A 21510-nucleotide genomic window follows, 5' to 3' on the forward strand; every position below is an offset into this window, starting at 1 on the left:
CACATCGCTTGTGGTACAGTTTTGGAAACATAAGTAGTGTGTCTTTCATATCAGCGAGAAATAATTTTCAAAAAACAAAAAGGTACAATCAGGACACACCTTCATAGGTCTAATTAGGGTTAGTGTTCCCACACGGTCATATCTCCATTTTATATCGCTTATTTACGGAAGACAGACTAGTGTGCTCCGAACACCTGTGTGTAAGTGTAACTGGGGAGGAAGTGTAGTTTGTCAACTGGAGGCACACACAGTTTATGGATCTGTGCAAACTGCTACAGCATGTGTATATTTTTTGGGGAAAATTTTATTTCTCGCTGATGTGAACGATAAGGGGCATATCAGCATATGTTTCGGAAACCGTTTTGCAAGTGATGATTATTTACATTTCTAAATGTTAAAACACAGCGTCGGAATTGTAGTTCACACGCAGCCAACCGTGGGCGAAGCTAACTGCTGAAAACCCTACGGATAATAAGAAGGGTTTTCAAGAGTTGAACAAAAATATATAAACTCAACATGCAACAATTTCATTGATTTTACTGAGTTACAGTTCATATGAGGAAATCAGTCAATTGAAATAAATAAATTAGGCCCTAATATATGATTTTACATGACTGGGAATACAGATATGCATCTGTTGGTCACAGATACCTTTAATGGTTCCTAGGATCTGGTCACTGTATTTTTGTGCGCATGGAAAGTTTCTGGGATCTTTTATTTCAGCTCATGAAACATGGGACCAACACTTTACATGTTGCATTTATATTTTTTGTTCAGTGTATATATAAAGCTTAGTACTTGTTAGTGTTCACTAATACAATCACTTTTTTAATCAAATGTTCAGTGAAGAGGTTTCTTTTGGCAAATTAAAACAGGGGTGTATTCATTCCACCAATTCTGTTGCCCAACTGAATGTTTTGCAACTGTTTGGAGTTTCTATTGGACAAGTTCAGGTAAGTCTCTCCACATTTTGTGACGTTTGCTTCCGTTTAAGAAATATTTTGCAACAGAATCGGCGTAATGAATACACCCCATGTCATCAAAAACAGACGGTTCCTTTTTTCTTGTTAAATGTTACATTTGTTGTTTTTGTTTTGAGTTGTTCCTTAAAACAAAGTTCAGTAGATTATCACTGATGCAACAACACAGAAGCATGATGCTGGTAAAAACAAAACAAAAATACCACTGGTAAAATAAAAACACTTACAAAGAAACATCTCTCACACTCACCCTCTCTTTCACTCTCTCCCTCTACCCCTCTTTCTCTCTCTTCCCCTCTCTCGCTCTCTCTACCCCCTCTCTCTCTCCCCCTACTTCTCTCCCTCTACCCCCCTCTCTTTCTCTCTCCCTCTCTCCCTCTCTCTACCCCTCTCTCCAGAGATTACTGCTGATGACAGGAGGGTTTCAGAGCATCATCTCTCATATGATTAGAGCAAACTATCAAAAGATGGAAAACTGAAAGCCCAAGGTAATTAGGGCTGCAGACAGACATCGTCCTCTGACACCGGTGCGCAGTGCTCTGACACCTCTCCGTCAAGCTCTGCCACCTCAGCCTGACGTTTCCTTTTCACTTTTGCTTTGGTGTTTTCGCCGGGCTCTCTCGTCCTCTGCAGTTCCTCCCGCTTTCTCTCCTGCTCCTCCTTAGCCTCCTGTTGATGAAAGAGTTTGTTGTACTCGTCGCTTGTGAAGACGCGGGCCGGCAGGAGGAGTCGACGCTTCACTTTCTGCCGGTTAGATGTTTGGAAGACAGGGGGCACTAGGACATTGGCCAGGTCTGGAGAGACGAGCCCTGCAGCCACCAGAGGGTTTGTGGGTGGGACACGCTGTCCGCAGGTCGGACAGCAGTTACCAGGGACAAGAGACGGGGTTGCTGCTGGGGTTGTGGGGGCCTCTGCTGCTTTGGGGATGGGGTTCCGTGCAGTGGCCTCTGAGGTTGCTGCTTTGGGGTCAGGGGTGGTCGGCACCAGCTTCACCTGCTGGCTGGAGTCAAAGGCCTCTCTGTTGAGCGGGAAAATCCCTGCCTTCTTGAACCCAGCCATGATGTTTTTCTTAGTGACCGCCTGGGGGTAGGCCTCTCGCAGCATGCCGGAGAAGTGCTTCTTGCCGGTGACAAGATCACCCCGCACCAGGCCCAGATGTGCAGCATTCCTGCTGAACACAGTCTTCAGCGGGCCAAAGACGCTGATGTCCAATGGCTGCAACACGTGGGTGGTATTCACCGGCAGGCAGACCATCTCCATCTGATTTTCCCGGCAAAACCTGACCACCTCCCTGGACACATGGGTTTTGTGTTGGTCCAATACGAGCACCAGGGGCCTCTCCTTTGGGGCGTGCTTCACGAAGAAGACCAGCCACTTCAGGAAGAGTTCTGCATCCATGTAGCCTTTAGGGGACACCCCATATAGGGCCTTCGGTGGACCCTCGAGCGCGTAGGCCGTACTGGGGAGGCACTTGTGGAAGATTATGAAGGGCGGGATACTCTCACCAGCTGCACTCACACAGCAGTGCACGGTAATACGTTCCATAGTGTTGTGTTGCTGCTGTTGATAGATGCGTTTCCTGCCTTTTTGACAGAGAACTTTCTCCCTGGACTTGGGCTTGTCCGCAAACCCTGTCTCGTCGCAGTTGAAGATGAGGTGCGGCTTGTGTTCTAAGCCGTGGCTGACAAAGATGGGCTCGTAGACATCAAAGAAGCCCTTGATGGTGGCAGGAGAAGCACCATGTACCCTGGCCCGGTTGAGAGTGTTGGGAACCCTGGCGCTCAGTTCAGGGTGGCGAGCCCTGAATCTAGACCACCAGTTGTCACTCAGTCCCCTCTCCAAATTGACGATGGTGCTACGGCCACTCTCCTTTATAATGGCCACAGCCAGAGCCTTCACCACAGTCCTGCTGATAGGGAAGGCATGGTCGGCCATCCAGTGAATATAAGATATAAGGGAGTGCTCTTCCTCGGTGGTTATTGCCAGGTTGGGGTGAGGGGCAAAGGCATATTTGTTATTTTTGTAATCTTGGAGAGTGGTGTGAGGAATCCCTGACTCACGGGCAACTTCCCTAAGGCTTATTCCAGTTTTTACTTTCTCTACAGCTTTCTCTAGCGCCTCCCTGGAGTATTGTCGCCTTTTTGTTGGTCTCATCTTTCCCTGTCCTCTTTCCTTTCTGCTTCCATTTCCTGACATTATTTCCTTTCAAAATAAAATTAGTTTTGTTTAACGTTATTTATGAAACAAAGTGAAGATTTCTAAGCTAATAAAAACGCATAATTACCTTCGCCTTAGTTGAACCGAAAGAAAAGTCTAAACAGAGATCACGCACCGATTATACAAACTGTGCGCCGCGAAAACAGTTTGAAAACACAAGTTGCCCAAAGTCACTTCCGGGTCACGAAATTGTAACATTTCCCCGATGTCATAGTAGAAAAGGGTTAAAAAAACACATGTATTTATGATTTATGAAAAACATGTCTATTTATTAACAATGATTCATATGTGTTTATATTTAAGTGATATTTTGGTTGTAAAAAGTTTCCATGGTTAAATAAAGATTAACACATTACTGTATACAGTGAGCTGATACAAAACATATTGTGTGTCCATAAAACCATAGTTCAGTCTACTCAATAGAGTCCACAGTATCCAAAAACGAGTGAGTTTAAACATAAAGCTGTATCATAGGATATATATTTCACATATATTTTTACTACCATAATTTACCAGCAGGGGGAGGTTACTGTAATCTGAGATATATATATAGGTTGCTGTAATGCGCTACAGTGCTGTTGAGTGAAAACCAGAACCAATACTGCAACACCAGATGGCTACATTAGCACATCATCATCATCATCACCATCAACACCAACACCATCAACACCAACACCAACACCATCACCATCTCACCATCAACACCATCACCATCATCACCATCATCACCATCATCATCATCATCATCACCATCACCATCATCATTACCATCATCATCATCACCATCAACACCAACACCATCAACACCATCACCATCATCACCATCACCATCAACACCATCACCATCATCACCATCATCACCATCATCACCATCATCATCATCACCATCACCATCACCATCATCATTACCATCAACACCAACACCATCAACACCATCACCATCATCACCATCAACACCAACACCATCATCATAACCATCACCATCACCATCATCACAAGCACAACAAAGAAAAACGGAGCTACAGCTATTTTGATTTGATACTTTCAAATATGTTTATTTATTAATACCTTTTTAAAAATCACTTTATACACATGTTTAATGAAGAGGTTTAGTTTGGTAACATTAAAGCAGGTATTACAAAAAGACAGTTCCTTTTTTTGTGTTAAATGCTTGATCTTTGTTGTTTAGAGTTGTTCCTTAATCAAAGTTCAGTAGATTATCACTGATGCAACACAGAAGCATGATGTGGGTTAATTAAACACACACACACACACACACACACACACACACACACACACACACACACACACACACACACACGAGAGAGAGAGGGAGAGAAAAATACAGATGTTCAAACAGCCTAAAAACATATTAAGAACGCATGTCCTCTTGGGAGCCTTTAAAGGAGATAGGATGTATCCCAAATGGCAACCTATTTCCTATATAGTGCACTACTTTGAAACAGGGTCTATAAATACATATACAGGTAATCGGGTACCATTGGAGACACCCCCTTACTTAAGTAGTCTGGGTTCTGCAGCGAGAGAGAGAGCTCGTCACGATTTGGCATGCTAGTTCCACAAAAAAAAACAGTCTTCGCTATGGCACATTGTCAACCTTTTCCCCTTCGGTGGGTTTCAAATGGAGCAGTTAAACTGACGCTGAATAACTGCCAAGCAGGGACAAAGGAAGGACGGAACAAGGTCTCGTTGTTCTGTGCAAACTGGCATCCTGGCTGGAAGATCATTCCTTTGGCCTGTGTGTCTCAAGAGTCTCGGAGATAAGAGCGCTGATCTAGAATCAGTTTAGTATTTTACATTATAATGAATGAGATTGTATGGGCAGGGGAGACCTGATCCTAGATCAGTACTCCTACTCTGAGAGGCTTTGTGAATCCGGGCCCTGATCCCCAGGTAGGAGAGTTCCCATCAGTAGATACATTAACGTTAAGAGTGGAACGTTCAAGACGGCAGGGAGCTTTTATCAATGACTACAATTTTGGTTTGCACTTGCAAGACATGAAGAAACTAAAACATTTTTTAAAAAAAAACATAAAATAAATACAAATAAATAAAATGACACGTTTTAAGGAAACAAATCATATTTGTTTTGGGGCCCCTTTCTTGAGGATTCATCTTCTTTCACATTGGACACAGAGGCCAGTTATTATGGGTAAGAGTTGTTCCTGACCATGTGACCTGACCTGGCCAGTAAAATCACCTGTGTGTGTGTGTGTGTGTGAGTTCTGTATTGGGTCTTATAAAGGAAAGAAGCTTAGCTGATCAGGATAGTAGCAGATTTACAACCCATTATGGTTGTTCTTCCATCGCCATCTAGAATGACCTCTCTCTGAGACACTGACCCGCTGAATTTACCCAATTGATTTAAGGCATAGGTCACACAGAATGGATGTAAAAGTCCTAAAAGTGGAGTTCAATTAATTGTGCCTTAGTCAATGTCCCGAATGTCACCCTATTCCCAACAGGCCCTGGTCAAAAGAAGTGCACTATTTAAGGAATCGGGTGCCATTTGGGACACACCCTTTCAAGTTCTACCCACTCCTGTGTCAACAACCTGTATCTGTGAAGGTTGCATATTCTCTACCTAGTGCACTACTGCTACCTTATAAAACAACACCCTATTCCCTACCTAGTGCACTACTTTTGGCCAGTGGCAAAGGGGGAATAGGGTGCCATTTGAGACACTGACAGCCATCGATTAGCAACACTTTCTGTAAAACAGTAGATTCAGTTTCTTGCAGACCCCCCTCCTCCTCGCCCCCCTCTTCTCTCAGAAGAGGGTGCACTTCTTGCGCCTCTTTTTGATGGGCGGCGGGCACAGGACGGCCCGGATGGCCTCGTCGAAAACGGTCTTCAGCCCCCTCTGGGTCAGGGCTGAGCACTCCAGGTACTTCACCGCACCTGTGGGGGACAGGAGACAGCCAATCAGAGAAGGGGATGAGGACGAACACACATCCAATTGGTCAGTCAGAAACCTGGACTCAAAAATAGGTGAGTTCAGCCACAGGCGAACACTAAGCTCAAAGAAGCTGGCAAAAAACATTCAGACACACTACATCCTCGCTCTTTCTCAAACTAAAACACACACCACCCCCCTTCCACCCACCCTCCACAGACACCCACCTATCTCCCGTGCCATGGCCAGGCCCTGAGGGTAGGTGATGGGGGACAACTTCTTGTCCCTCAGCCTCTCCACGGTGTCCTTGTCGTCCCTCAGGTCCAGCTTGGTGCCCACCAGGATGATGGGGGTGTTGGGGCAGTGGTGGCGCACTTCCGGGTACCACTGTTAAAGGTCACAGAGAGGTTCAGAGGGTTAACATCATTAAGGTCAAAGGGTCATAAGGTCGTGAGGTCTTAAAAGGCCAACATGCGGACAGAGGTTGTGAAGTTAGCCCAAACAGCGACATGAATGAACAGATGTATACTGTAAATGTGATGCTGACAATATTAGTGATATTACCATTATTATTATTTAGTAGAGTGATAAAGACACTCACCTTAGCTCTGACGTTCTCAAAGGAGGCAGGACTCACCAGAGAGAAACATGTCAAGAACACGTCCTGTGGGGACAATACACAGAAACAGACATGTATTAAACAGGCTCATTAAACAAGAAACACTGCATGAAGAAAATGCGTTGTGATTTCTGTGACTCGGTGACTCTCTAGGCTCTGTACAGAAAGGACAGCAGTTGAAGAGACTAAAGGTTCTGTAGGAGCCAAATAGGTAATATTGAATATTTGCATGTTTCCAATTCATGATGCATTTCTGTTGTATGTGTGTTTGCCATTAATCCCCTGTCAAGTGTGTGTACCCCCTCTACAGGCCAGTGGAGAATACAGTTAAAAGGCATACATGCTCCAAGGCCTACTGGGAGTGGCTGGAATGGCAGCACACAGTCTTTTGACCATACCAGACCATGCTGTTTGTTTTTTATCAGAATAAATGCATTTATGTATCCAGAAGAATGACAAATACATGTATTATTATTTTTCAACTTGAATCAAACTCTGGACATTGGATTTGTATGCGTCAATACTAAGATTTCACCCCTCTTCATTGTGGCAAAAGGATTAGAATGGGAAATTGTATTGGGACAATTACATTGGAACATTTAGCCACTACAGGGTCTGTTGGCCTTCAGAGCAGGCACAGTAACCTTACAGAGGGTCTGGAGGAGTCTGGTGCTGGGGCCTCACAATGCAACACCAGTGTGTGTGTGTGTGTGTGTGTGTGTGTGTGTGTGTGTCTGTGTCTGTGTCTGTGTGTCTGTGTCTGTGTGTGTGTGTGTGTGTGTGTGTGTGTGTGTGTGTGTGCAGGGGTTCCTCTGGACAGGGATGCAGACAGGATGTATTACATTTACAATACATTACATTTTAGTCTTTTAGCAGACGCTCTTATCCATAGCGACTTACAGGAGCAATTAGGGTTAAGTGCCTTGCTCAAGGGCACATCGGCAGATTTCCCACCTAGTCGTATTAAAGTGTGTTATAACAACACCACTCAGTAATCCTGGTGGTTGGCCTGTCACTGGTGTGACTATTAGATTACTATCCCCCCTATCTGGCTGGATGTGTGGAACGCTAAAATAGCCCCTCTAATCATTTCCTGTGAAGCAGCAGGCAGGCAGGGAGCAGTGTGTCAGACAGAGCCGCTGCTGGGGAGGTAATGAGGACAACACAGTGGAATAACAGGAAACTGTGTGGAGAATGAATTAGGCAGACCCAGGAAGACAGACACAAGATGGAGGACGTGGAATGTGTATGAGTGATACTGTATGAGAGAATGAATTAGGCAGACCCAGGAAGACACAAGATGGAGGACGTGGAATGTGTATGAGTGATACTGTATGAGAGATGGGAGTGTGTGTGTGGGTGTTACCGTCTGTGGATAGGACAGTGGTCTGAGCCTGTCGTAGTCCTCCTGTCCTGCAGTATCCCACAGTCCCAGATTCACTGGTTTCCCATCTACCATCACATTGGCAGAGTAGTTGTCAAACCTGAGAGTGCAAGAGGGGGAGAATATTGTTCAGAGAAGTACACACACACACAAATGCATGCACACACACACACCATCATTGTAGTGAAGCTTCATGTTATGATACTCACACTGTGGGGATGTATTCTCCAGGGAAGGCATTGGTGGTATAGCTGATGAGAAGGCATGTCTTTCCCACCGCTCTGAGAGACAAAGAGAGAGAGAGAGAGAGAGAGAGAGAGAGAGAGAGAGAGAGATTAGTTATTTCACTTATGTTTATTATCTATTTCACTTGCTTTGGCAATGTAAACATATGTTTCCCATGCCAATAAAGCCCTTTGAATTGAGAGAGAGAGAGTTATCAAATCAATAAATAAATGCTATAGGTTGTGCTTAGCTGGTTAAGTATTATCCTGATGCACAGGGCTATAGGATGTGCTGAACTGGTTAAGTATTATCCTGATGCACAGGGCTATAGGATGTGCTGAACTGGTTAAGTATTATCCTGATGCACAGGGCTATAGGATGTGCTGAACTGGTTAAGTATTATCCTGATGCACAGGGCTATAGGATGTGCTGAACTGGTTAAGTATTATCCTGATGCACAGGGCTATAGGATGTGCTGAACTGGTTAAGTATTATCCTGATGCACAGGGCTATAGGATGTGCTGAACTGGTTAAGTATTATCCTGATGCACAGGGCTATAGGATGTGCTGAACTGGTTAAGTTGCATTTACACTAGCTTGATTTGACTGTGTGTGGCTGTGTATGGTTGTTTGGCAGCGTGTGTGTGTGTGTGTGTGTGCGTGTGTGTGTGTGTGTGTGTGTGTGTGTGAGAACACAAACACTGTCCTACATAGACTTTTGGCACATTGGCAGACTGCAGCCCTCCCCCACACACTGATCCACTCCTATCCTCCACTCCTATCCTCTCTTATCACCCGCCGGACAGGGACAGGGGGGACACACAGTGGAAGCTTTCAGAGAAGAGAGCAACACACACTCACATGCATCACACACACACTATGACGGCAGAGATGATGGACAGAAGGAAGAAGGGATGTGGGAAGAAACAGGAAGAGTGGGGAGGGCTGATAATGGATAGCAGAGAGAGAGATGGACAGAAGGCGGAGGAAGGGAAAGAGAGAGGGAGATAAAAAGAAGAGAGAGAGAGAGAGAGAGAGACAGAGAGAGAGAGAGAGAGAGACAGAGAGAGAGAGAGAGACAGAGAGAGAGAGAGAGAGAGAGAGAGAGAGAGAGAGAGACAAACAAACCAAAACAAAGGCAAAGTCTTCAAAAACGCTTTTGACTCAATTTGGCATGAGGGTCTGCTATATAGAAATTGATGGAAAGCGCTGTTGGGGGGGGAAACATATGACATTATACAACCCATGTACACAAACAACAAGGGTGCAGTTAAAATGAGCAAAAAACACATACATTTCTTTCCACAGGGCCGTGGGATGAGACAGGGATGCAGCTTGAGCCCCAACCTCTTCAACATACAGCGCCTTCGGAAAGTATTCAGACCCCTTGACTTTTCCACATTTTGTTACGTTACAGCCTTATTCTAAAATTGATTAAATATCACATTTACATAAGTATTCAGACCCTTTACTCAGTACTTTGTCGAAGCACCTTTGGCAGCGTCGAGTCTTCTTGGGTATGATGCTACAAGCTTGGCACACCTGTATTTGGGGAGTTTCTCCCATTCTTCTCTGCAGATCCTCTCAAGCTCTGTCAGGTTGGATGGGGAGCGTCATTGCACAGCTATTTTCAGCTCTTCAGAGATGTTTGATCGGGTTCAAGTCCGGGCTCTGGCTGGGCCACTCAAGGACATTCAGAGACTTGTCCCGAAGCCACTCCTGCATTGTCTTGGCTGTGTGCTTAGGGTCATTGTCCTGTTGGAAGGTGAACCTTCACCCCAGTCTGTCTTGAGTGCTCTGGAGAAGGTTTTCATCAAGGATCTCTCTGTACTTTGCTCAGTTCAGTTTTCCCTCGATCCTGACTAGTCTCCATAAAGGCCTGATTGGTGGAGTGCTGCAGAGATGGTAGTCCTTCTGGAATGTTCTCCCATCTCCACAGAGGAACTCTAGAGCTCTGACAGAGTGACCATTGGGTTCTTGGTCACCTCCCTGACCAAGGCCCTTCTTCCCTGATTGCTCAGTTTGGCCAGGCGGCCAGCTCTAGGAAGAATCTTGATGGTTCCAAACGTCTTCCATTAAAGAATGATGGAGGCCACTGTATTCTTGGGGACCTTCAATGCTGCAGAAATGTTTTAGTACCCTGCCCCAGATCTGTGCCTCGACACAATCCTGTCTCGAAGCTCTATCGGACAATTCCTTCGACCTCATGGCTTGGTTCTTGCTCTGACATGCACTGTCAACTGTGGGACCTTATATAGACAGGTGTGTGCCTTTCCAAATCATGTCCAATCAATTGAATATACCACAGGTGGACTCCAATCAAGTTGTAGAAACATCTCAAGGATTATCAATGGAAACAGGATGCACCAGAGCTCAATTTTGAGTTTCATAGCAAAGGGTCTGAATAGTTGTGCAAATAAGGTATTTATTTTTGTTTCTTTAAATACATTTGCAAAAATTTCTAAAAACCTGTTTTCGCTTTGTCATTATGGGGTATTGTGTGTAGATTGCTAAAAATAGATATTTAATCAATTTTAGAAGAAGGCTGTAACGTAACAAAATGTGACAAAAGTCAAGGGGTCTGAATACTTTCCGAAGACACTGTGTATATCAATGAATTGGCGAGGGCACTAGAACAGTGCAGAATCCGGCCTCACCCTACTAGAATCTGAAGTCAAATGTCTACTGTTTGCTGATGATCTGGTGCTTCTGTCCCCAAACAAGGAGGGCCTACAGCAGCACCTAGATCTTTTGCACAGATTCTGTCAGACCTGGGCCTTGACAGTAAATCTCAGCAAGACAAAAATAATGGTGTTCCAAAAAAGGTCCAGTTGCCAGGACCACAAATACAAATTCCATCTAGACACCGTTGCCCTAGAGCACACAAAAAACGATCCATACCTCGGCCTAAACATCAGCGCCACAGGTAACTTCCACAAAGCTGTGAACGATCTGAGAGACAAAGCAAGAAGGGCCTTCTATGCCATTAAAAGGAACATAGAATTCGACATCCCAATTAGGATCTGGCTAAAAAATACTTGAATCAGTTATAGAACCGATAGCCCTTTATGGTTGTGAGGTCTGGGGTCTGCTCACCAACCAAGAATTCACAAAATGGGACAAACACCAAAAAGAGACTCTGCAAAAACACAAAATAATGTAAAACATAAAACACCAAATAATGCATGCATGTCACGCCCTGGCTCTGGGGACACTTGTATGTTGAGCCAGGGTGTAAGTTTCCTTGCTTCTAGTTGGTGTATTTCTATGTTGACCAGAGTGGTTCTCAATCAGAGGCAACTAGTGTCAGCTGTTGCTGGTTGTCTCTGATTGGGAACCATATTTATTCAGTCTGTTTGCCACAGTGGTTTGTGGGATCTTGTTCCAGTGTGGTTTGTGTTAGACCGTGGACGTCACGTTATCGTTTGTTGTTTTTGTTCGTGTAATCACTAAATAAAGAGTATGTTCGCCTTCAACGCTGCACCTTGGTCCTCTGTTCCCGACGAGCGTGACAGAAGATCCCACCAAGACTGGACCAAGCAGCGTGTCCAGGAGCCATCGCCAGGGAGATCTCTAGCGGATCTCCTTCGCCTCCTCGACTGGGTCAAGCCGTGTGAGGAAGAGAGGGGCTTGACGTGGAAGCAGAAGGGCGAAAGGCTGGCGAAAAATATGGAGACCTGGTCCACGGGTAGGAGAGAAGCCCAGAATTTTTTTAGGGGGGGGGCTCACGCCGTGGACGACGGGGCAGCAGGAGACCGCGGTAGAGCGGCCCAGCGGGTTGGCAGAGGAGGCCGCCAGGTTACGGGGGCCACTGGTCAAAGAGGGGAAGGAAGGTGTAGAGGCACGGCGAGAGGTACTGGGGTGTGTTACCAGTCCGGTCCGGCCCGTTCCTGATCCCTGCGTAGGGCCAGTGGTGTGTGTCCCCAGTACGGTCCGGTCTGTTCCTGTCCCTTGCACCGAGCCTGTGGTGCGCGTCGCCAGCCCAGTCCGGTCCATTCCTGCTCTCCGCACCAAGTCAGTGGTGCGCTTCGTCAGCCCGGCCCGGCCTGTTCCTGCTCCCCGCACCAAGCCTAGGGTGCGCGTCGCCAGCCCGGCCCGGCCTGTTCCTGCTCCCCGCACCAAGCCAATGGTGCGCGTCGCCAGCCCGGCCCGGCCTGTTCCTGCTCCCCGCACCAAGCCAAGGGTGCGCGTCGCCAGCCCGGCCCGGCCTGTTCCTGCTCCCCGCACCAAGCCTATGGTGCGCGTCGCCGGCCCGGCCCGGCCTGTCCCTGCTCCCCGCACCAAGCCAATGGTGCGCGTCGCCAGCCCGGCCCGGCCTGTTCCTGCTCCCCGCACCAAGCCTATGGTGCGCGTCGCCGGCCCGGCCTGTCCCTGCTCTCCGCACCAAGCCAATGGTGCGCGTCGCCAGCCCGGCCCGGCCTGTTCCTGCTCCCCGCACCAAGCCAATGGTGCGCGTCGCCAGCCCGGCCCGGCCTGTTCCTGCTCCCCGCACCAAGCCAAGGGTGCGCGTCGCCAGCCCGGCCCGGCCTGTTCCTGCTCCCCACACCAAGCCAGTAGTGTGCGTCGTCAGTCCGGCACAGCCCGTGCCTGTTCCACCGGTGCCTGGTCCGGCACCGGTCAGCTGCTTCACGCCGGAGCTAGAGCAATCCGCTCCACCAGTGTGCAGTTCAGCTCCGGTCAGCAGGGTCAGACCGGACCAGGGGTACTTTGGGGGGTTAGAGAGGGAGTGGGGATCAGGCCCGGAGCCGGATCCGCCGCCAAGGCGGAGTGCCCACCCGGTCCCTCCCCTGTGGTATTTAGTTGGCGCGGTCGGAGTCCGCGCCTTTAGGGGGGGGGTACTGTCACGCCCTGGCTCTGGGGACACTTGTATGTTGAGCCAGGGTGTGAGTTTCCTTGCTTCTAGTTGGTGTATTTCTATGTTGACCAGAGTGGTTCTCAATCAGAGGCAACTAGTGTCAGCTGTTGCTGGTTGTCTCTGATTGGGAACCATATTTATTCAGTCTGTTTGCCACAGTGGTTTGTGGGATCTTGTTCCAGTGTGGTTTGTGTTAGACCGTGGACGTCACGTTATCGTTTGTTGTTTTTGTTCGTGTAATCACTAAATAAAGAGTATGTTCGCCTTCAACGCTGCGCCTTGGTCCTCTGTTCCCGACGAGCGTGACAATGCAGAGCAGAATTAGGCCGATACCCGCTAATTATCAAAATCCAGAAAAGAGCCGTTAAATTCTACAACCACCTAAAAGGAAGTGATTCCCAAACCTTCCATAACAAAGCCATCACCTACAGAGATATGAACCTAGAGAAGACAGAGTTTACCTTGTATCTTTATGGACCTTTTATTTCAGTCTCTGTGCACACTCACAGGGCCCTACACACTCACACACACTGTCACTCCAACACACTCACACACACACACTCTCCATCATTTGCTCACACACACATAATATGCACATACATTTAAACTGACTCTACACACCTGCACACCCACTCACATACAAGCTGCTGCTACTCTGTTTATCTTAAATCCTGATGCCTAGTCACCTTACCCCTATACATATCTACCTCTATCACCAGTATCCCTGCACATTGTTAATATGGTATTGAACTGACCCTGTATATAGTATGCTTCCCTATACATATCTACCTCCATCCCTCCAGTATCCCTGCACATTGTTAATATGGTATTGAACTGACCCTGTATATAGTATGCTTCCCTATACATATCTACCTCCATCACTCCAGTATCCCTGCGCATGTAAATATGGTATTGGAACTGACTTTGTAAATATGTCCTGTATATAGTTGCTTACTTACTTTATTGTGTATTTCTTATTTCTCATGTTTTTTTTATTCTTCTAGTAATACATTGTTATTGATTATTGCATTGTTAAGTTTTGAGTTTGCAAGAAAGGCATTTCACTGTACTTGTGCATCTGACATTAAAACTTGAAATGTAACTTAATTGAGAGAGGGAGAGAGAGAGAGGAGAAAGAGAGAGATGAGAGAGAGATGAAAGAGAGAGAGGACAGAGACAGAAAAGGAACATCTCAAACTAGATGTTTCCCATGCCAATAAAGCCCTTTCAATTGAATTGAATTGAGTTAGAGAGAGAGAGAGAGAGAGAGAGAGAGAGAAAGAGGGAGACAGAGACAGAGAGAGATAGAGTCTTAACTGAAGAGGTCTCTGTGCATCCTCCAAACCAGGATGTAAACATGTCATTTCTCAGAGGGTGGAGAGAAATGAGCTCCAATGAGAGGTCCCACAAAGAACAAATATGAAAAAGGGAGACGTTAGCTAGCCTAGCTACCCTCTGTCCCAAATGGCTCCTTATTCACTATGTATTCCAATAGCTTCCTCATTCATCCCCTCTGTGAATATTCCCCAGGTCGTTGCTGGGTTAAATTTTTAAAAATGTAGTTCACTTCTTTTGACCATTGGGAATATGGAGCCATTCGGGATTCTAGCTAGACTCGAGAGTCACCAAGAACAGGACATTGCTCTCATACCTCTGTAGTAACACTGTCGTTACTATAGTTACTATAGTAGAAAGAATACATATGGGAGCAGTCAGCCGAGTCCATCAGGACACACAACTGCGTTTCTACTACTAGAGTCTTCCTCAGGCAGCGTTACTATAGTAACACGTCACCTTCATTACTATGTGTTGAGAAAGCATTAGGATACAAGGACATTGTAATGCATTGCTGTTACTGGAGTAATTACAATGTTATTACACAGGAATATGAGCAATTTCATGTCGATTGTTGTGCTACCGTTTTGGCACCACGTCTGTACACTCACAGAGAGAGGGGGGGCTGCCCCGTGCTATCGGAAGACTCCACTTCACATCATTACCTGTGTGTGTGAGTCTCTTGCACATCCCTTTACAAAATCCTAGACAGGGCCCCCCACACCCCTGTTTAGCTATGCTATGCAGTGCAGTACTGTGTACCCTACATCCACACACTACCCAAGATCTACACCACATCCGCACCAATTCACAATGTAGCAGCAGTAAAATACACCTGTCTTTCAAAGATGTACAGTGAGGGAAAAAAGTATTTGATCCCCTGCTGATTTTGTACATTTGCCCACTGACAAAGACCTGATCAGTCTATAAAAAACGCATGTCAAAAATGTTATGAATTGATTTGCATTTTAATGAGGGAAATAAGTATTTGACCCCTCTGCAAAACATGACTTAGTACTTGGTGGCAAAACCCTTGTTGGCAATCACAGAGGTCAGACATTTCTTGTAGTTGGCCACCAGGTTTGCACACATCTCAGGAGGGATTTTGTCCCACTCCTCTTTGCAGATCTTCTCCAAGTCATTAAGGTTTCGAGGCTGACGTTTGGCAACTCAAACCTTCAGCTCCCTCCACAGATTTTCTATGGGATTAAGGTCTGGAGACTGGCTAGGCCACTCCAGGACCTTAATGTGCTTCTTCTTGAGCCACTCCTTTGTTGCCTTGGCCGTGTGTTTTGGGTCATTGTCATGCTGGAATACCCATCCACGACCCATTTTCAATGCCCTGGCTGAGGGAAGGAGGTTCTCACCCAAGATTTGACGGTACATGGCCCCGTCCATCGTCCCTTTGATGCGGTGAAGTTGTCCTGTCCCCTTAGCAGAAAAACACCCCCAAAGCATAATGTTTCCACCTCCATGTTTGACGGTGGGGATGGTGTTCTTGGGGTCATAGGCAACATTCCTCCTCCTCCAAACACGGTGAGTTGAGTTGATGCCAAAGAGCTCGATTTTGGTCTCATCTGACCACAACACTTTCACCCAGTTCTCCTCTGAATCATTCAGATGTTCATTGGCAAACTTCAGACGGGCCTGTATATGTGCTTTCTTGAGCAGGGGGACCTTGCGGGCGCTGCAGGATTTCAGTCCTTCACGGCGTAGTGTGTTACCATTTGTTTTCTTGGTGACTATGGTCCCAGCTGCCTTGAGATCATTGACAAGATCCTCCCGTGTAGTTCTGGGCTGATTCCTCACCGTTCTCATGATCATTGCAAATCCACGAGGTGAGATCTTGCATGGAGCCCCAGGCCGAGGGAGATTGACAGTTCTTTTGTGTTTCTTCCATTTGCGAATAATGGCACCAACTGTTGTCACCTTCTCACCAAGCTGCTTGGCGATGGTCTTGTAGCCCATTCCAGCCTTGTGTATGTCTACAATCTTGTCCCTGACATCATTGGAGAGCTCTTTGGTCTTGGCCATGGTGGAGAGTTTGGAATCTGATTGATTGCTTTCTTCTGTGGACAGGTGTCTTTTATACAGGTAACAAGCTGAGATTTGGAGCACTCCCTTTAAGAGTGTGCTCCTAATCTCAGCTTGTTACCTGTATAAAAGACACCTGGGAGGCAGAAATCTTTCTGATTGAGAGGGGGTCAAATACTTATTTCCCTAATTAAAATGCAAATCAATTTATAACATTTTTGACATGTGTTTTTCTGGATGTTGTTGTTGTTATTCTGTCTCTCACTGTTCAAATAAACCTACCATTAAAATTATAGACTGATCATTTCTTTGTCAGTGGGCAAACGTACAAAATCAGCAGGGGATCAAATACTTTTTTCCCTCACTGTATATCAGGGGCGGTGTGTTCAATAGGGCGATATGGGCGACGCACTGCCAAACGGGAAAAGGAAGGGATTTTTTTTCTAATCAATTATATCACGGCAACAGTAGTTATCAGTGTTGTAATCTAGACGTCTGATCTGCCACAGTGCCACTAAATGTCCAATCAGGCTAAAGTCGTGCTTCAAATGCCCCCCCCTTTTGGGGCGATTTCAGTCAGGTTGAAAATCGCCCAGAAGTCTGTCATAGACTCCCATGTAAAATCAATTTTTTTCAAATATCAGAGCTTTCAATACAATCTCTATGGGTTTCTGAGGGCTTGCACTTACGCGCTTTCGTCATACGTAACGTAACCATGAACGTAACTAAGAAAAGAGCGGGTAGCCTCATCAATCAATTCACGTACTACTATCAAGATGGCTATAGCGTTCAGTGCAACTCGATTGTCTCTTTGAAATAAGTTACTTTTTGTCGGCGAACAAATCAAGATAAATTGGCAACGAAACAATTAGGACCTCCCAGACCAAATTTAATAATTCAACAGGTTTCTACTAAAGGGGGGAAGTCCTACACCCGAGGATTTTCCAAAAATTGGTACGAACGAAAAACCTGGCTAGCAGGCTGCGATGTAGCTAATGCAGTCTTCTGCTACCCCCCTGCTTACTCTTTCACCCTGAAGGCGGCACGGCAGACAGCACCGCTTGGACAGCGACTGGTGTGTAACGGACATGCACCATCTTTCAGGAAAGATTAAGAAACATGAGCTGTCAAAGACCCACATGGATAGCTGTTTGAGATTGTCTGATTTGGGGAGAGTGAACATTCCCACTCAACTGGATGAGGGATACAGGCTAGCTGTCCGCCGCCACAACGATGAGGTTAGTGTTGATAATCACAAGTTTACTGGAGAACTGAAACTGACAAGGCTGACAAGATAGGACCCTTTTGTCCATTGTTATTGGATAGGAACAGAACTTATAACCAGCTCCTGACCTAAATAGATCTTAGCACAACATTTTACTCAACATATCATATTCCATATTCACTATAACAAATATATTTACTACGACATTAGCAAGAACCGCCACATCCTCAGCCGGCTAATCCAGTGTGTGAAGTTTTGCGGAGTGTTTGAGTTAGCTTTGCGAGGCAAAGATGAAACTGAGGGCTCCACCAACCCTGGTAAGCCAACACTTTTGAGATCAGTCAATAAATGCTTCTGGTATTGACTTATATGCTGCCCCTGTCTTCATGTTGTTGCTGGACATAAAATGTGTGTAGGTCACCTAAATCATCAGAAAAATTGCCCCCCCTGAGAATTTTTTCAGGAGCCGCCACTGCTGTATATGGTAGAAAGGCTATATAAACACAGTATCTTGCATAGGTGCCCATGCGCATGCCCATCCGTAGCCCGACGCCTTCGTAGGAGCTGGATGTGTAGGTGTGAAGGCATTACATCATTTACTGAGTCTCAGCCAAGACCTCCCGACATTTCTGCAACCATGCACATATTTATGTATATTTCACAATTTCGCACAAACAAAAAATCGTCACATATGAGTTTCCAAATGTTGTTAATCCGAGAAGCTTTAGTTAGATATTGTTTTTATATTTCAATGAAACCTTCAAATAGCTTTAGTTCAATTTCAGAAAGAATATTTCACAACCCGCCCTTATAATTTAATTGTGCAAAACCTGGCGAAAATTTTGGCAAATACATTGATAACATGAAATCACAAAGTAGGCTAACAAAATTTAAATTAAATTGCTCAACATTCATTTCACGCTCACGCACTGATGAGAGAGCGGATTCTAGCGAACTGAAAGCCGCCCCAGCCCTTATTGCACCAATTGCCCTCTCACAGACTCGAAAAAGGACACATTTTCAGCCTAAACACACACAGTCTTACCCATCGCCCACCACGACGCATTTGATGGCCTGCATTTTGCAGAGGGTGGTGGTATCCAACGCCTGACTTTTCCCTGCGTTTAAATATGGCAAATTGTTTATAATTTCTGATATCGCTAATAATAAGTGGATTGGTACAGCTCCTCGCGACCAGGCTGCAGTAGCGGAGCGGAGGCAGTGGCGAATCCCGACGGAACCTCCCGGAAAAGATCGAACGTGTTTAAAGGGAAAGTTGTATTTTTGCCCCAACAGCCCTTGAACTCTGTAGACGACAATGATCTATTCCCAAATTACACCCTATTCCCTATGTAGTACACTACGGGCCCACGGGGTTCTGGTCAAAAGTAGTGCACTATATAGGGAATAGGGGGCTATTTGGGACGTTAACCATGTGTCCAGTAGGTTCTGCTGTAGTGACTCCGTGCAGAGTTCTGGTGATGAAGGGTATCAGGATGAAACAACCAGCCTAGCGCGCGCGCGCACGCACGCACACACACACACACACACAGCGACACACACACACACCTCAAAACAATCCATCAATAACCACAGTTGACACACTTTGTAAGAATTTATTTGTTTTATTGCTTGACCTAACATTAGGACAACCTATACCAAAAAGGATTATAACTGAGCACAAACAGTAAATCAAACCTTGTACAGTCATTATAATCATAATCATAGAAAAATGGTCCTCTGGCAAAAACCCACAGCTCCATGTCTGGTGGCTGCAGGACTACGTCCCAAATGGCACCCTATTCCCTACACAGAGCACTACTTTTGACCAGGGCTCGAAAGTAGTGCTCTATACAGGGAAAGGGATGCCATTTGGTACGCAGACTGCAGGCCTTTACAAAGGTCAACGAGAGCTTGAAGGCTGCGTCCTGCACTGGCACACTTTATTTTGCACGGACTTAGCAACGGCGGAAACGGCCCCCTCCCTCCAGCCAACGCTTACACCAATCCTATGCTTTTCAGTCTATGACAGGGAGTGTGCAAGCCAAGTGGACACTTTGTGAGCAGGGAAGAGAATTGGGACGTAGCCGGAGAATGGGAGCGCTAAGCAGTGGGCCCAATCCTAAACCAAAACCTTGACCCCTTATTCCCTACTCCATAGTTTAGATAGGAAAGGATTGGACAGGTACAAGCCACATGGTAACAGCTCCACCCTCTGATAGGCTAGGTGGAGTTTTGCGCCACCTCGATGACACCGTGCTGCCTGTCTGCCCCTGCTCCAGAGACCATCCTTGCCCGCTCTCCCCCTTTTGACCACCTCCCTCTGTGTAGCTCAGTTGGCAGAGCATGGCTATTGCAACGCCAGGGTAGTGGGTTCGATTCCCACGGGGGGCCAGCATGAAAAATGTATGCACTCACTAAAAAACTGTAAGTCTCTCTGGTTAAGAGCGTCTGCTAAATGACGTAAATGTACAATGACCACTCAAGCCATGAACTCTGACCCTACCATGACCTTCCATCTCACCAATGATGTTGTTTTCTGAATTGCTTGTCTTTTTTGCTGTTGTTGCTTTAAAGCACTTTGAGATTCGTTATGTAATAATGAATAGCACTATAAAAGTTGAATAAATTATTATATTGCTGATACCCATCCAATCCTCTCAGATCTGCACTGGTGCCCAAAGGGTCATAATACAGGTTAAGGGTTGATTTGGGACACATGATCTTTCTGGTCCTGGAGGGCATCTGAATCTCCTTCTGCTTTTCTTATTCACCTGTTAAAGGTAGACTCAGCCGCACGACGTAGACGCGGAAAGTAAACAGCACAGCGGGTCAATATTCCGCAAACAACTAAGAGCGTTGAAGCACGAGGCTCAACTTCTATCCGCTGTTTTGGTGTCCTGGCTATACGGAGTGAACCCGTGCACATGCGCAGATATTGTGTGCGACTTGTGTGTGTGAGAGAAGTGTTGCATCTCGCTCATCTCAGTATCTGCGGTGCTGCTCGTGGCGACATCATTTTACTGAGTCTAACTTTAATCACAGACTAATTTTGACCTGGGCCACCAGGTACGTGTGTGTGTGTGTGTGTACTCTACCCAATCAATGATGTTCCTTAATCAATTTAGTTCCAGGGCCAAATGAAAACCCGAGCTGTGCACCTCTGTTCCATAAGCCATGATCACTTTACCTAAAGGCAAAACTATAGTCAACGTCTCGGACTGTTTGGATTCTCGTACGTACTGCACCTTACAGTTATTGTACTTACAAACATTGTCTGTGTCACACACCGACACTGGTAAAGCTATGATGGCGATTGTTGTTAGTCAGTGTGTCAAAAACACCTCCCTGACCGTTTATCTATAGACAGAACTCTGTAGTTAGTAAGGTTTCAAAATTACGGTAACTTTCCCAAGTTTTCCCAGAACGCCAACCAGGAAAATAACCAGAATTTTGCAACCCTAGTTGTTAACGAGTGAATTAATTATCTAAAAATGAAAAATAAAAACATGGAATGAGATGCAAGCCACTAAATATAAAAGGAGTAGATAGAAAGGTGGTTGACTCTATGATTTAAACATAACGCATCAATCAGTATGTGAGGAAGAGGTGACAGTTGCCACTCATTCTAGATTCCCCAAGTCCTTCCGATGCGTGAGCTCTCCATCAGGTATACTAGGGAATAATGAGGGCTATAATCCATTTCAGTAGTCAAGTTA

General features: G+C 45.9%; 1 protein-coding gene across 1 annotated transcript; it reads right to left on the minus strand.

The window, feature by feature from the left end:
- Positions 1-4225: 4225 nt before the first annotated feature.
- LOC121551449 (ras-related C3 botulinum toxin substrate 3-like) lies at positions 4226-19025 on the minus strand. Its single transcript, XM_041864116.2, has 6 exons — positions 18837-19025; positions 8327-8398; positions 8100-8217; positions 6716-6778; positions 6342-6501; positions 4226-6119 (listed from the first exon to the last, which is right to left on the minus strand). Exons 1-6 carry the CDS (start codon positions 18869-18871, stop codon positions 5989-5991), a joined length of 579 nt encoding a protein of 192 aa, XP_041720050.1. The 5' UTR covers positions 18872-19025; the 3' UTR covers positions 4226-5988.
- Between the last annotated feature and the right edge of the window lie 2485 nt (positions 19026-21510).

The sequence above is a fragment of the Coregonus clupeaformis genome, chromosome 35 (genome assembly GCF_020615455.1).
Source record: "Coregonus clupeaformis isolate EN_2021a chromosome 35, ASM2061545v1, whole genome shotgun sequence".
Classification (NCBI taxonomy): domain Eukaryota; kingdom Metazoa; phylum Chordata; class Actinopteri; order Salmoniformes; family Salmonidae; genus Coregonus; species Coregonus clupeaformis.